Raw genomic sequence first — 16,135 nt, 5'->3', positions numbered from 1 at the left:
GATATACAAGCTCGAAATAAATAAATTCACCCTGTATCGTGTTACAAACAGTTCCTGAACTTTCTTTCAATTGGTGTGTCTGATGTCTGAACCAGTTTAGAAGAGCTCCTGGACTTCTGATATTGGCTGGAAATAACTTGCCCACAAGGCATTAAATGGTCATCTTGTAAAAATAGACTAATTTATTTATTTTTTCCTACCAGGCAGCAGGGGATGTGGTTGATATCAGAGAAATCGCAGAAAGTGGTGAGCCTGAAATGAAAGGTGAGCGTTATTTCCTCTATCCTAGTTTTTTGACACCAGTTGGCTTGTGGAAATGCTTCTGTTCCCTTTATGTTCGGTATAATGATGCTGAAAATAATCTATGGCCACTTTAAAGTAGTGACCTATGATGTGTTTGGTTAGGTTTCTGCAGAGGCTCTCAAAAAACAGAATATATATCCATGTATTTGCATATTCACACAATTAGCCAGGGACCAGATATAGCCCATCCTAAATAAATGAAACTTTTTATGAGGTTCTTTTTATTTTTTTCTGAAGGGTCGCTGGGCTTTCTTGCAAAATGTGTTAAGTTAGAGGTGTTCAAAATTGACTAGAGGTAAGTCCTTGATTAGCGATTGCAGTTTGGAACTTGGTCATTGAGCAAAGCAGCCCGCAAGCGAAACGGTGACTTTGCTTATGATCTTACTCCAGCTTTACTTCACTTTACAGACCTGTGAAGGTCCTAAATGCGAGGATTGGTTCACAAAGTTACTTCTTCATCACTGTCGTAACTGCCAAAGTTACTAAATAAGGCAGTTGCTAAACAAATATTACTGATATTTTATGCTTAAGACAGGACAAGAAGTCAAAGTCTTCTGGTGATTGGCTCAAAATCACCCAACCGGCTTTCATGCCTAAGGCGGGACTAGAACTCACAGTCTCCTGGTGGTTGGCCTAAAGTCACTCAACTGGCTTTCATACCTAAGGCGGGACTAGAAATCAGAGTCTCCTGGTGATTGGCTCAAAATCACCCAACCGGTTTTCATGCCTAAGGCAGGACTAGAACTCAGAGTCTCCTGGTTTCTACTCTTAACCTCTAGACCAAACTGGCTCTCTTTTGCTTGATCCAGGAGAAGGCAGCATCTTGTGATTAATAATGGACGGCACTGAATCCCCTCCCCATTGTCTCAAGTTACTGTTCTTTGAAAATAATACAAGCTTTCCTTTTGGATAATAGCAACCCCTTATTTGTTTGCTATCGCATCTCTGGTTTACTAGCAGAACTACACGAAAGCTTTAATAAAACCTTTGAATTGTCTGGTAATTATGTTTACCAAGGCAAACATCACAACAAAACACTTATTTAATTCTTCAGGAAAGCACAGAACTGCTCACAGACCTCATTCAAAACCAAAAATCTGTGCTTTTGAGGGGAATGCTGACGAGAGCGGAACAGATAAAAAATCCAATGGGGACTTAAAATCAGAAGAGGACCTTTGGGCCCGACTTGATGAACTGGAAAGAGAAGAGCAAATCCTCGGTGAACTCAGCAGGTACTTTAAGCATGGACTATGGGAGTTTCCAGAAGAAGGGAGAATATTTAGAAGAGAAACTAAGTTGTGAATGGGTTTTCTCTTTGCACTAAAGCAAGTGGGAATCCTTAGATCCTAAGAAGAATGGAGAAAGGAATAATCTGCTTTAATTTAGTAGAGTAGGGTAGGGTAGGGTAGAATTAGAGTAGAGTAGAGTAGAAGACAGAAAAGAAGAGAGAAGAGTACAGTAGAATAAGAGTACAGTAGACAAGAATAAGAATAGAATAGAATAGAATAGAATAGAATAGAATAGAATAGAATAGAATAGAATAGAATAGAATAGAATAGAATAAGAATGGGCTGGGCTGGGCTGGGCTGGGCTGGACTGGACTGGACTGGACTGGACTGGAATGGAATGGAATGGAATAGAAGGGTAGGGTAGGGCAGAGTAGAATTAGAGTAAAGTAGAGTAGAGTAGAGTAGAAGACAGAAAAGAAGAGAAGAGAGAAGAATAGAGTAGAATAAGAGTAGAGTAGAAGAGAATATGAATTGAATACAATAGAGGAGAATAAGAATGGAACGGAATAGGGATAGGATAGGATAGGATAGGATAGGATAGGATAGGATAGGATAGAATAGAATAGAATAGAATAGAATAGAATAGAATAGAATAGAATAGAATAGAATAGAATAGAATAGGAATACTTAATTTGGCCATGTGTGATTAGACACACAAGGAAATTAGCTCCGGTGCAGAAGCTCTTGGTGTATATCAAAAACAACAGTGTAATAATCACCAGCATCATCATACCAATAAGTGGGGGGAGAGAGTAAAGAAGATAATAAGGATAAATAATAATATTGCAGCCATACTACATGGGTAAACTACACATTCTCCCCACTCCTTGTTAGGGCCATTTGAACCTTGTATGAACAAGTGACACAATCAACACTTAAAGTGCATTATTCCCGACTTCATTCTTCCTAGGGAACTTTGGGATTTGCAGTTCTGCAAAAGGGAGGAACATGGTTATCTTAAAAATGTGGGGAAACTGCTAGGACAGGCCAATTCACCCAAATTATCTCAGGAATGACTTGTCTTGGGAGAAAGAATGAAGGCAGCGATGGTTGGTTATGATGTTTATAAATAACCTGCCAATTTAGAAGGCATTGGCATTTCAGCTTCTAATGAATGGCAGGAGGGGAAGGGTTTTCTGAAAGGTCCAGTCTTCCCATGGAAGGAAATGATTGTATAACTGGTCTGATTTAGCAATATAGGACTTTTCTTATGGTGCTAGAGGACCCTAAAGAATTAAAAATCATTAGTCTGATTTAATTATTATTTGACAAAAAAAACAAACAAACCCCACAGCCTAAAAACAGAGCAAGACATACAAATCACCTATTTTATCTCAGGACTTAAAAAATCCATCTTTCATTTATTTTTCCCCTCCCTGCTCATTCTTTCTCCAGGATTTCTGAGACTAGCAATGTAAAGGCAGAAGGTGCCTCTTCCTCTGAAGAAGATGGAGAAGACAAAAAGTTAAACCCAGATGTTCTTCAGAAGGAAGAAAAACCTAACACTCAGGGCAACTTTCCGAAGGATGTAACCGACTTTGAATCATTTGGAAGTCAGCTTAATGGCCCCAATCATTACGGCAGTGACGATGAAGATGATTTCGCCATTAGTGAGAATGCTGTGCCGACAATATATTTCTCCCACACTGTGGAACCTAAAAGGGTTTGTATTGTCAAGAAGATGCGTTGTGAAGCAGCCTTCCCTTGCTTGGTGTCCTTCAAATGTGTTGGACCTGGACCTCCAAGAATTCTCAGTTACAAATTTTTGGAACTCCAGGTCCAACACATGGAACCTAAAAGGGTTTGTATTGTCAAGAAGATGTGTTGTGAAGCAGCTTTCTCTAGCTTCGTGTCCTTCAAATGTGTTGGACCTGGACCTCCAAGAATTCTCAGTTACAAATTTTTGGAACTCCAGGTCCAACACATGGAACCTAAAAGAGTTTGTATTGTCAAGAAGATGTGTTGCGAAGCAGCTTTCTCTAGCTTCGTGTCCTTCAAATGTGTTGGACCTGGACCTCAAAGAATTCTCAATTTGCATGATCAAATTCTTGGAAGCCCAGGTCCAACACATGGAACCTAAAAGGGTTTGTATTGTCAAGAAGATGTGTTGTGAAGCAGCCTTCTCTATCTTGGCGTCCTTCAAGATGTCTTGGACCTGGACCTCCAAGAATTCCAGACCTTTGACCATGAAAAGTGAGAACTCTTGAAATTGCTCCTCTGGTATATCTGGAGTTATACTACCAGTATTGGGGAAGCTATAATGGAGTCTTGTGGTTGCTTGATGCTTTCCTGCTGGCTGATGATTGCTGATGTGGTGTGTAGTAATATATCTGTCAACATCGGAGTAACTATAGGAGTGTATATGTTAGCCAAGCTTGGAATGTTTATCGGTTGTTTTCAGTTTTTAGCGTTTCCAAATGGAGACGTTTTTATTGAGCGGTAAGACAAAAACTAAACGTGACCAATCTATCTGTAGCAGGGAGAAAAGTAAGCCTGTCAGGAAAGTATGATAGAAGTTGCATATCTTTTAGTAAGTGATGTATTTATTTCTTGCCCAGCTCTAACCCCGGTGAACTCATTAGTTTTATTCATGAGGAAGTTCACAGAAATTCATTTATCTTTTTTAGCGGGTGGTGGTTTTGCAAACTTTGAGAACTCCTGAACTAAGCCATTTTTAAAAGAACTGTAGTTTACTGACCTGGCCATAATTAGTTAGTTTCACACCATCCTATAAATCAAATATACTACACTGGTTACAAATATAACACTGAACTGTGGTTTAACGCTACATACTGTGCACAAGAGTTGGATTCAAGAACTTCCTTTCTTTGACATGCTTGCAAGGAGATCATAATCCGCTTTTCTTTCCATTTTCAACTCATTGTGTAAAGGTAAAGGTTCCCCTCGCACATATGTGCTAGTTGTTCCCGACTCTAGGGGGTGGTGCTCATCTCTGTTTCAAAGCCAAAGAGCCAGCACTGTCCGAAGACGTCTCCGTGGTCATGTGGCCGGCATGACTAAATGCTTAAGGCGCACGGAACGCTGTTCCCTTCCCACCAAAGGTGGTCCCTATTTTTCTACTTGCATTTTTTACGTGCTTTCGAACTGCTAGGTTGGCAGAAGCTGGGACAAGTAACGGGAGCTCATCCCGTTACGTGGCCCTACGGATTTGAACTACTGAACTGCCGACCTTTCGATCGACAAGCTCAGTCTCTTAGCCACTGAGCCACCGTGTCCCCTCTACAAACTCATTGTAGTTTAGTGTTATACATGATGCTGGACAAATTGCGTCCATTCTTAATTAAGAGAATAAGTCAGCCTCAGACCTTATTTCCTAATGCTGACTTCTTTCTTTAAGACAACTACAGTTGCAGGTTTGCACATACCAACAAACCGTAGCTTCTTAGAAACGAAAGCAAAATTCTCTTAACTTCTTATAGCTGAGTTAAAGGAAGGATTGTAGAAAAAAAAAACCCCACTGTACAACTTCATGGATGTAGTGACATATCAATCACAGTCAAAACTGGTGTGGTTGCTATGACTTAAGCGTGTCCCATGAACACAACCCTTTGTGCGTTCGATAAACCACATTTATTCCAACATTGGCTTAGCTCATGGTATGAACCAAGCAACATTTGATATTGTGGCTTCTTTTGATTTATTTCCTTCGTCTGGCAGGAGAATTAAGATTTTGCTTTTGCGCCGTTCCCTTCCTGAATGCTCACAACTACTGTATTTTTTGACATCAGGTACGAATAAACACGGGAAAAAATACTACTTTAAAATTCAGTGAAAAGAAAGAAGAAGCAAAACGGAAACGGAAGAACAGCAACGGAAATGGACACGGGACGACAGAACTGCCAAATATTAAAACGCCAGCAGATATTTATCGGTATGAACCAGTGGTGAAATCCAAATTTTTTTACTACCGGTTCCGTGGGCGTGGCTTGATGGACGTGGTGTGGCTTGATGGGCGTGGCTTGGTGGGCATGACGGGAAGAATACTGCAAAATTCCCATTCCCTCCCCACTCCTGGGGGAAGGTTATTGCAAAATCTCCATTCCCACCCCACTCCAGGGAAAGGATACTGCATAATTCCCATTCCTTCCCTATTCCTGGGGGAAGGCTATTGCAAAGTCTTCATTCCCACCCCACTCCAGGGAAAGGATACTGCAAAATTTCCATTCCTTCCCTACTCCTGGGGGAAGGATATTGCAAAATCTCCATTCCCATCCCATTCTGGGGCCAGCCAGAAGTGGGATTTGCCAGTTCTTTGAACTGCTTAAAATAATCCGCTTCCAGTTCTGCAGAACCTGCTGGATTTCACCTGTGGTATGAACATTGTGAAAGTTAACGTCCTGCAAAGGGTGTATGTTTGTGTATTTGCAGCTAATCTTAACTGAGTGGAAATAATATGTCCGCAGGAGGTCCTTGATTTATAATCATTTGTTTAGTGACTGTTTGAAGTTATAACCTCAAACTGAAAAATAATATGTGACAACTGTCCTTGCGTTTTACAACTATTGCAGCATCCTCACATTCCCACAATCATGTGATCAAAATTTGGGTGCTTGGCAACCAGCATGTATTTTCGAGGATTGCAACATCCCAGGGTCACGTGATCACCATTGGCAACTTTCCAACTGACTTCTGACCAGCAAGAAAGCAGGATTTGCTTAACGACCGCACAAGTCATTTAACAAGTGTATGGTGTTTTGCTTAACAGCTGCGTCAGAAAAGATCATAAAATCGGGTGTGACTACTCGCTCAGCAACAGAAATTCTAGCCCTCATTGTGGGCCAGAAATTGAGGACGTACTATCGGTAGTGTCTTCCTGCAGCTTTAACACCTTTAACACAAGATCAGTTTTTTCCCGAACGCCATCACTCTGCTAAACAAATAATTCCCTCAACAATGTCAAACTACTTACTAAGTCTGCACTCCTACTAATATTCTCATCGTTCCTATCACCCATCTCCTCCCACTTATGATTATATGACTGTAACCTTGTTGCTGGTATCCTTAAGATTTATATTGACTGTTTCCTAGTATGATTCAATTGCTTATTTGTTCCCTATGACTATCATTAAGTGTTGGAAGTGTTGTACTTTATGATTCTTGATGAACGTATCTTTTCTTTTATGTACACTGAGAGCACATGCACCAAGACAAATTCCTTGTGTGTCCAATCACACTTGGCCAATAAAGAATTCTATTCTATTCTATTCTATTCTATTCTATTCTATTCTATTCTATTCTATTCTATTCTATTCTATTCTATTCTATTCTATTCTATTCTATTCTATTCTATTCTATTCTATTCTTTTTAGGCCTATCTGTTTTGTGGTTTTCATACTTAATCGTTATTTATCCTATAAATGATCTGATAAGATGACATGAAGGGAGTTGGGGAAAACAATTAATAACCCTGGTTTATGTTATTTGTCTGCCAGTTTGGGGACATTTAACAGGTATTGCTTTAATATTTTAAAATGCAGATTATTAAGAGAACTCAGCCACTGCCTGTTTGGAACTTAAAGCCAGGATATTAGAATGTTAAAAATGTTAAAAAATCATACAGAGATGATTCAGTACGATTTCTCAATTTTCAAGTTAGGAATCCATGTTCGTAATATTTCCTGCCGCTTTTTAAAGAAACCTTTCTCAATTGATCAATGAATTAAAATAGTTGGGGCATATTTTAGGGATCATCTTTATGGGGGCAGAGAGCTAGTTTGAAATGTAACATGGAATCGGTCAGATTCCATGTTCCATTCTCACATTCATAGGTCTGTCTTAGCATCTGTATAAGGGCTGAATCTGGTGAGATGATACCCAGCCAGAATCCAAGCTAGAGATGTCTTATGTAAACATGACTAGTTGTCCAGGGTCATTTGCAAACCAGCAACTATTGTTTAATGTGGGAGGAGAATGACTAGAGTTGAACTATGAAGCACAGAGTGTAAATTATTAAGTTTAAAGCATAACAATGTTGACTTATTTATATGCAGAGAACAAATCATTTACTTTTACGGCTTCATTTTGGGCTGATATCTGATCTAACCAAGTCACGTTAGAGAGTCTTCAGGCTGAGTAAGCCAATTCCTGAATAAGAGGTTGGTTCAATTTTATAGAGGTTATTGTCAAATTTTGGGGTGAAGCCTGATCTTCTAGCCCATTGCTTGTATTAGACCTGGGGACCTTGGAGGTCTTCTAATCCAACCCCCTGCTCAGGCAGGAAACCCTATAGCATTTCAGACAAGTGGTTGTCCAATCTCTTCTTAAAAACTTCCCGTGTTGGAGTATCCACAACTTCTGGAGGCAAGTTGTTCCACTGATTTCTTCTTAGTTCTCTGTCACTTCTCTCTTTGTTCAGTTTCCATCCATTGCTTCTTGTCTTACCTTCTGGTGCTTTGGAGAATAGCTGGACTCTCTTCTTTGTGGCAGCCCCTGAGATATTGGAAGACTGCTATCATGTTTCCCCTAGTCCTTCTTTTCATTAAACTAGACATACCGAATTCCTGCAACCGTTCTTCGTATGTTTTAGCCTCCAGTCCCCTAATCATCTTTGTTGCTCTTCTCTGCACTCCTTCTAGAGTCTCAACATCTTTTTTACATCCAAAACTGGATGCAGTATTCCAAGCATGGCCTTACCAGGGCATTGTAAAGTGGTATTAACACTTCACATGATCTTGATTCTATTTCTCTGTTAATGCAGCCTAGGATTGTGTTGGCTTTTTTGGCAGCTGCAGCACAGTGCTGGCTCATATCTAAATGGTTGTCCACTAGGACTCCAAAATCCCTCTCACAGTTACTACTATTGAGCGAGGTGCCATCTATACTATACTGTACCTGTGCATTTATTTTTACTTGCCTAAATGTAGAAGCTTACTTTTTTCACCATTGAATTTCATTTTGTTAGGAGAGGCAAAACAACATTTGGTTTTCCCAGTAGGATCCAACGATCTTGAGTATCTTTTTTTTTAAAAGGATAAAGGAGGAGCAGGTAAAGCAGTAATGTAATTAATTTGTCCCCAAGATGAGGTGAAATTATGGTGAATTTGTCATACGCTTCTCTCCTCTCTTCTTCCAAATACTTTATTAAAGCTAACATTTGTCCTTTGCAGAGTCTTTGTTGATGTTGTGAATGGAGAATATGTCCCTCGTAAATCAATTTTGAAGTCTCGAAGCCGGGAGAACAGTGTTTGCAGCGATACCAGCGAGAGCAGCATCACCGAGTTTGACGACAGACGAGGAATTTTGAGAAGTCTGAGCTATGAGGACGCGACCCATAGCGACAACAGTGAGGGCATCTTGGAAGAGGAGGAGGAAGAACAGCGGGAACAGAGTCCCCTTTCTAGAAAAGCACCTCCCTTGTCAGGAATGTATGAGGTAAAAAAAGAAGGCCCTGTCACTTTCTCTTAGCCCAACCCTCCTCACAGGATTATTGTTGTGGGGAAAAGAGGAGGAAGAAAGAACATTATGTACAGTAGTGGCCAAAATTGTGGAAACCTTTTGGGAAAAGTGTATTTTTGAGGTTTGATGGCTAATAACACCACTTTTTTTTTGGAGTTTCAAGATAATCCTATTCCACTGCTGGAATGGCCTGGGAATAGCCCAGACCTTAATCCAATTGAAAATCTATGGAGCCGACTAAAGAAACTTGTTAGTCAGAAGCGACCCAGCAATAAAACCCAGTTAGTAGAAGCAATCATTCAATCTTGGTTTCACATGATAACAGCTGCAGAACTAAAAGACTTGGTTCATTCCATAGGAAGACGTTGTAAGGCCGTAATTCATGGTAAAGGTTACCCAACGAAGTACTAACTGACATGGTGATCACCTTTGTATATCTCATTTTTTCTGTGGTGATCATTTTTGTATATCTCGTTTTTTTTCTACATGTTTCACTTTTCTTCTTTATACTGTAACTGCTATTCTAATAGCAAATCCTTCATAAAAGCTATTGCATCACATTCTTGATTAAATTATCTTTCCATCGATATATAATTTCATGGTACTACTCCAAAAAAAGTGCTGTTACTAGTTAGTTTTAGAAAATACACTTTTCCTAAAAGGTTTCCACAATTTTGGCCACTACTGTACGTTCTCCGCCTTGAGTTGTTTATAAAAACAATAAGAGTGGGATAATAAAAATCAAATGAATAAATAACAACTCTTGGAACATTTACACCTCCAATTTCAATCTTGGATTGTGCCCGATGTTGATAAAACTGTGAATGCTTGCGTGGTCTTCAATTGGGTGATCTTTTGAAAAAAAATAAGAGAAGGAAAGGTAATTTAGCATTGATGTGATTATTCCAGGAACATCTTCTTTTTCTTGCAGGCTTTCTCAGGGACAGTTGTCGAGAAGGAACCTTTGTCGCCCTCCTCAATACCACACCCAGTTATTGCTCATCCGGTCCTGCCAACCATTTTGGAGAGGAACTGTGAGGAGATTCTCTGCGAAGCTTCAGAAGAAACGACGAAGAGGGTTTCAAAATTCAAAGCTGCCCGGATGCAACAGAAAAGCTAGAGCCCATGTAAAGAGTGGACCTTGGTCATTTTCACGAAAATGAGTGGCAAGGGATGGTTTGTATCTAGCTAGTAAGACGGCAGATTGCTTTGACTTCATATTGTTCATACTTAGACCTCCTGTTGATATTCCTTTTTTTTTTTTTAAAAAAAGAAATCTGTGAAGAAGCATTTCAGAAACCTTATTTTCTTAATATCCCCGTGTGCAGTTAGCACCTTTATACATGTTTGCCTTATGATAACAGCACATGGAATAATTTTCAAAAGAATAATTCTCATGAAGCTTTTTGGTTGTGCGTATTCAAAGCTAAACGCAAGCAGTTTTGTACCAGATGTGAAGTTAAAAAAAAAAAAAACCATTTGGGCTACTTGAAAAAAACTTTTCAACTTTCAGGTAGAACCAACCATTTCTATTTCAACGATGCGCTTTATAATGTTTTAAGGCTGTCTCCCCCCCCCCACCCCCCCACCCCCACATATCCCTTATTGTTTGGAAAGGTTTGCTTTTTAGGTATCGGCTGACAAATCATTTCTTTCCCGCAGGTAGGAAACCTCTGATGATTTAGTTGTATAGAATCTATGAAACAGAACGCCGCGTTCATGTATTTTGCAGGGATGTTTCTTTGAAAGGGAAAAAAAAAATATTGTATTTTGTAAAATTAAACTTTTCGAGTAAAAAACGGAAGTGGAGATGGTTTTTCCTCAAGGGACGCAATCAGGAGTGGGCTTCAAAAATTTTAGCAAGGGGTTCTCTGCCCGGTTTCTGGGTGGGCATGGCCATGATGGGTGTGGCCTAGTTGGGCTCCTGTACCACGGCGGGGTGGGGGAGTGTTTTTGCCCTCCCCAGGTTTTCCTTGAGCTTCTGGGAGAGTGAAAATGGCCTCCCCAGGCTCCGGAAGCCCTTTCCAAACTTCTGGTAGGCCCGTTTTTCGCCCTCCCTGATCCTCCACGCGCTTCATGCACTTACCTGCATCCAAAACGGGTCGCATGGGGACTCCTGGAGGTTGGCTTTTTATTGTTGTTCTAAAGTCTTCATGGTGGCTACAAGATGCATATGAAGATCTTGTGGCACGAATGAGCCTACAGCAGTTGGCAGCATCTACTTGACCTTAGCTCATCTTGAAAAGCTAAGTGGAATCAATATAATTAGTGTTTGGATGGAGCACCAACAGGAAAACCCAGAGCTATAGACTAGAGAGGTAAGTAACTAAATAATAGATGTAAAGGTTTCCCCTGTCCAGTTGTGCCCCATCTCTAGGGGGCGGTGCTCATCTCTGTTTCTTAGCCAAGAGAGCCAACGTTTTCTGAAGACATTTCCAGGGTCATGTGGCTGCCATGATTGCATGTTCAGGCACACGGAAAGCTGTTATCTTCCTACCAAAGTGGTACCTATTAATCTACTCACATTTGCATGCTTTTGAACTGCTAGGTGGGCAGGAGCTAGGGCAAGTAACGGGAGCTCACCCATTCTGCAGTGCTCAGGTCTCGAACCTGGAATGGCAGCTTTCCAGCTGACAAGTTCAGTGCCTTTAACCACTGAGCCATCATGACGCCCCCGGCGATGAATTTTGAAGCAGCCGAAGACCGAGAAATTACTGTATGAGGTTCCAATTATTGCTACAGGTATAGTGTTGGAATGAGAGGATCATTTGATTTTGAGTAAAATTAAACACAAGCGTCCCACAAACTGAGTTCAACTCCTGGTGGGAAACGAGAACATCCATGTCATTTTCCAGGAAATGAAATAAAAGGGGCTTGCATTGCCTTCTTCGGAAGTTGTTGCTTTACATCATCTGACAGTTCCCTAATCTTCAGCAGTAGGAAAGGAGGTCTGAAGAGGACCTGAATTTATATTCCGTTGAATCCTAATAGTATTGCCATCCCGATTATAGGAAGAGCATTCAAGTAAAAGTGAATTTAACTTCGTCTGAATGAGAGGGAGGCTGTGAGTTCAAGTCCTGCCTTAGTCACGAAAGCTAGCTTGGGTGACTTTGGACCAGTCACTCTCTCAGCATAATCTACCTCACAGGATGGTGGTTGTGAGGAAAATAAGAAGAGGAAAACGTGTTGGATAAGTTAACCAGCTTGAGTTACTTGTAAAATTAATAAAGGCGGAATACAGATAAAGAAATAAAATGTATGAAAATCGGAAAAGGCATATTATATGTTCAAACACTGGTCTTTCCATACTTTGAGCTTTCTAAGTCTGCAGAGAAATACCTGAAGTGAGTGGAGAGAGATGAGCATCTGATGTAAAATATTGCAAGGAGGATTGGAGAATGATTAGGCATGCCAGAATGGTTGAATTCACACATGGTATTAAGATGAAGAACTTGCTCTGCATACTCTACCAACCCCTGGTTTGTTTGTTTTTTTAAATTAATGGTTTATTTGGCTGTTGGAAAAAATACTCCAATGCCATAATGTGTCTATACCTACCAAGATCAGAATCATGCACAAGTATTCCCTGTGATACTCTATGGAAGCGAAACTTTGGATTTTGAAGAAACCAGATAGAAGGGGTACCGTTACTTTTTCAACTCTAGTGTTGGAGAAGACTCCTGAGAATACCACTGACAGCCAAGAAAGCAAAACCAATGGATCGGCAAACAATCCATAGTTCTTCCTCAAGGCACAAATGACCAGATTATCCTACCTCAGACACGTTACGTTAAGACTCAGCTCTTTAGAGATTCTGGGAAAAATGGAAGGAAAGAGAAGAAGAGAGTAGCCTAGAGGATGGACTCAAAAGTGTTGATGACGATGTCATTGGGAGAGCTGGAGGACCAGGTTAGAGACATCAACACGGAGAAGCTCTAACTACATGGTCATTAGGAATCAACAATAACTTGATGGCATATAATTTCTTTGTTGTGGCCCGCCAGCGGCCTGCGCGGATCATGGCTGATCCCGACGACGAGGAGGCTGGTGTGGGGTTGCGCCAGCAGCCGGCGCTCGCGTCAGACAGCGAGGAGGCTGAAGAGGATGTGGTGCCAGAGGCAGAGACTCAGCCAGGGCCTTCAGAACCTCCAGAGGCTCCTTCAAGTGGAGAGAGCGAAGTGGAGGAGCCTCTCCTCAATGCTCGAGCACGCAGAGCTGCCAAAAGGCAGGAGTGGCTACTCAGGAGGAGGAGGTCTACTGGCCACTCCCTTAGCCTATTTAAGTTGCACGCAGCTAATGCGTTCTTGCTGGAAACAACTGGTATTATTATCAGAGTATTTTGGTTTATCATATCTTGTTTTCTGGGCTGGTTGCCAATCTTTGCCGGTCTTGTTTATTCTTGCTACTTAATAAATTTGATAAGGACCGTTGGTGTGTGTCAATATCCTCGGAAATCCGGAGCTGGGGCAGAACATTATTTGTCTGAGTTTGCACATAAGTCATGATTGACAAGCCATTGAGTAGCTAACACAGGACTGTCAAAACTCGATTTCATTGAGGGCCGCATCAGGGTTGTGTTTGACCTGGGGGGATATGCGGGGTGAGTGTGGCCAAGTTGGGCGTGGCCAGCTCGATGTCACTCGTGTCGGGGACGCCTGTGGTTGGCCCAAGTGCTCTGCCAGCAAAAACGGGCTCCCACGCTCCGTTTTCAGCTGCAATGGCTTCCTGCAACCCTCTGCCAGCAAAAACGGAGCTCGGGAGGGCCGCACGCTTTCACTGGCAGAGGCACCGAAGGCCGGTCCTTCGCTCTAAGCACCAGATCTAAGCACCGCATAGGCCAGATCCGGCCCCCGGGCCTTGAGTTTGACACCCCTGAGCTAACACACCGCACTAAGCCAAAAGCAGATGATGATGATGATGATGATGATGATTTATTTGATTTGTATGCCGCCCTATCTCCATAGGACTCAGGGCGGCTCACAACAATTAAAATCTAACCAGATAAAACATGTTAAAATACATATTAAACACCTATTAAACATATTAAAATAATCCAAACCCCATCAGTCCAGGCTGGGCAATTTGAACAGCCATGTTTTTAATTCACGGCGGAAGGTGCGAAGGTCAGGGGCCAACCGGAGCCCCAGGGGGAGTTGATTCCAAAGGGTGGGAGCCCCCACAGAGAAAGCTCTACTTCTGGGGGTCGCCAGTCGACATTATCTAGCCGACGGCACCCTGAGTAGGCCCTCCCTGTGAAAACGCACCGGGCAATGGGGAGCTGTTGCTGGTTGCAGATGGTCCGACAGATATCCTGGGCCTAAGCCATGAAGGGCTTTATAGGTAATCACCAGCACCTTGACTCTCACCTGGAGGGCAACTGGCAACCAATGCAAATCGCGCAGGAGAGGTGTAACATGGGAGTATCGGGACCCTCCCATCACAACCCGCGCGGCCGCATTCTGTACCAGCCCCCCCCCCTTTTTTTTTTGCTTACCACATCGTATGGATTCAGCCACGACTGCCATATATATGGTTTCTGTATCAATTGTTGGCTATGGGAAAACCTAACCTTTTGCAGAGGCGTCCAATGCTACAACAAAAGTAAGTGTCTGGATTGCAGTAGTGATGACCCCTTTTAAATTAGAAAAGGAAACAAAAACACAAAACCAAAAAAAAAAACGACTGATGGTCCAAATTCTATTTTGCCCTCCTCTTGACTCTTTTTTTCTGGGAGAAAAGGTTGGTGATTGGAGTGTAAGCTTGCAAACAGACATCTTAATTGGATATCTCAAACCTTTTTGGAGGTGTTAATCATTAGCTTGATACATGCTGAAATGTAGATTTTATGGCTCTAAAGCATATTGCGTTAGTACTAAAATAAGCCATCAATGCCAGTCCACCCTCTATTCACGGCTAAATATTTAAAGGAGGTTATTTATAGCTTCTTTAATGAATTCTTGGCTAAACAAAATGAAATTATGTCCTAGAAAAATAGAAGCTATTTTGTAACCAGAACAGTGCATCTATAAAATACAGTGCTATGAATATGTATTTTAAATAACAAAGGGGGCGAGATCTAATCTGCCAGAGCTGGTTAATTAGAAAAAATATTGGTCCTAATCCTGAATGTTTGTATATATAGTACATTCCAGTGTTCTTACCTGATGCCTAACTGCTTTGTTACACTTTTTCATCCTTTTCCAGCTGCCATTATCAGATTCTCTAGGATTTTTCCATTTGCTTTCAATGTTTGGCATTCTTTAGGTTGAGGTACGTGGTGGCTCAGTGGCTAAGACACTCAGCTTGTCGATTGAAAGGTCGGCAGTTCGGTGGTTCAAATCCCTAGTGCCACTTAACAGGTGAGCTCCCGTGACTTGTCCTAGCTTCTGCCAACCTAGCAGTTCGAAAGCACGTAACAAAAATGCAAGTAGAAAAATAGGGACCACCTTTGGTGGGAAGGGAACAGTGTTCCGTGCGCCTTTGGTGTTGAGTCATGCCGGCCACATGACCACGGAGACGTTTTCGGACAGCGCTGGCTCTTCGGCTTTGAAACGGAGATGAGCACCGCCCCCTAGAGTCGGGAACGACTAGTACATATGTGCGAGGGGAACCTTTACCTTTACCTTAGGTTGAGGTATCATTAATGGCTCTAGGTCCACATTGTGTTAATCTGTGATTTGTTTAATCAGGGTTTATTGAGTAAATCACAGTCAGGTAGGTTCATGAAATCTCTTTTAAATCACAAACCATGGGTTATAAACTACAGATAATCTTTCAGTTACAATCATTAATTTAGTGACTCTTCAAAGTTACAAGGGCAATGAAAAAGGTGATTTGGGACTATTTTTCACACTTTGGACCGTTGCAGCATCCCTGTGGTCACATGACCAACATTCAGACGCTTGGAAACTGGCATGTATTTATGACAGTTTCAGTGTCCTGAGGTCATGTGATCACCTTGTGTGACCTTCCAACAAGCAAAGTCAATGGGGAAGCCAGATTGACTCAACAACCGAGTTATTAATTCAACAACTGCAATCATTCACTTAACAACTATGGCAAGAATGGGGCAAAACTCACATAACAACTGTCTCTTATTAGCAGCAAACATTTTGGGCTCAATCGTG

General features: G+C 41.6%; 1 protein-coding gene across 2 annotated transcripts in view; it reads left to right on the top strand.

Moving 5' to 3' along the window:
• URI1 (URI1 prefoldin like chaperone) overlaps positions 1 to 10,792 on the top strand; it is a 47,913-nt gene extending 37,121 nt beyond the window's left edge. For both annotated transcript variants that reach the window (XM_070953011.1, XM_070953013.1), the window contains exons 6-11: positions 204 to 264; positions 1,358 to 1,535; positions 2,988 to 3,255; positions 5,342 to 5,484; positions 8,720 to 8,984; positions 9,940 to 10,792. In XM_070953011.1, the coding sequence (XP_070809112.1) occupies positions 204 to 264; positions 1,358 to 1,535; positions 2,988 to 3,255; positions 5,342 to 5,484; positions 8,720 to 8,984; positions 9,940 to 10,128 (1,104 nt within the window). In that variant the 3' untranslated portion in view covers positions 10,129 to 10,792. The remainder of the gene's footprint in view (positions 1 to 203; positions 265 to 1,357; positions 1,536 to 2,987; positions 3,256 to 5,341; positions 5,485 to 8,719; positions 8,985 to 9,939) is intronic.
• Positions 10,793 to 16,135: the final 5,343 nt, after the last annotated feature.

The sequence above is a fragment of the Pituophis catenifer genome, unplaced genomic scaffold, assembly GCF_029215685.1.
Source record: "Pituophis catenifer annectens isolate HBS135680 unplaced genomic scaffold, rPitCat1.0.hap2 SCAF_13, whole genome shotgun sequence".
Taxonomy (NCBI): Eukaryota; Metazoa; Chordata; class Lepidosauria; order Squamata; family Colubridae; genus Pituophis; species Pituophis catenifer.
Note: the sequence above shows the minus strand (reverse complement) of the source record. Positions and strands in the feature narration are given on the sequence as shown.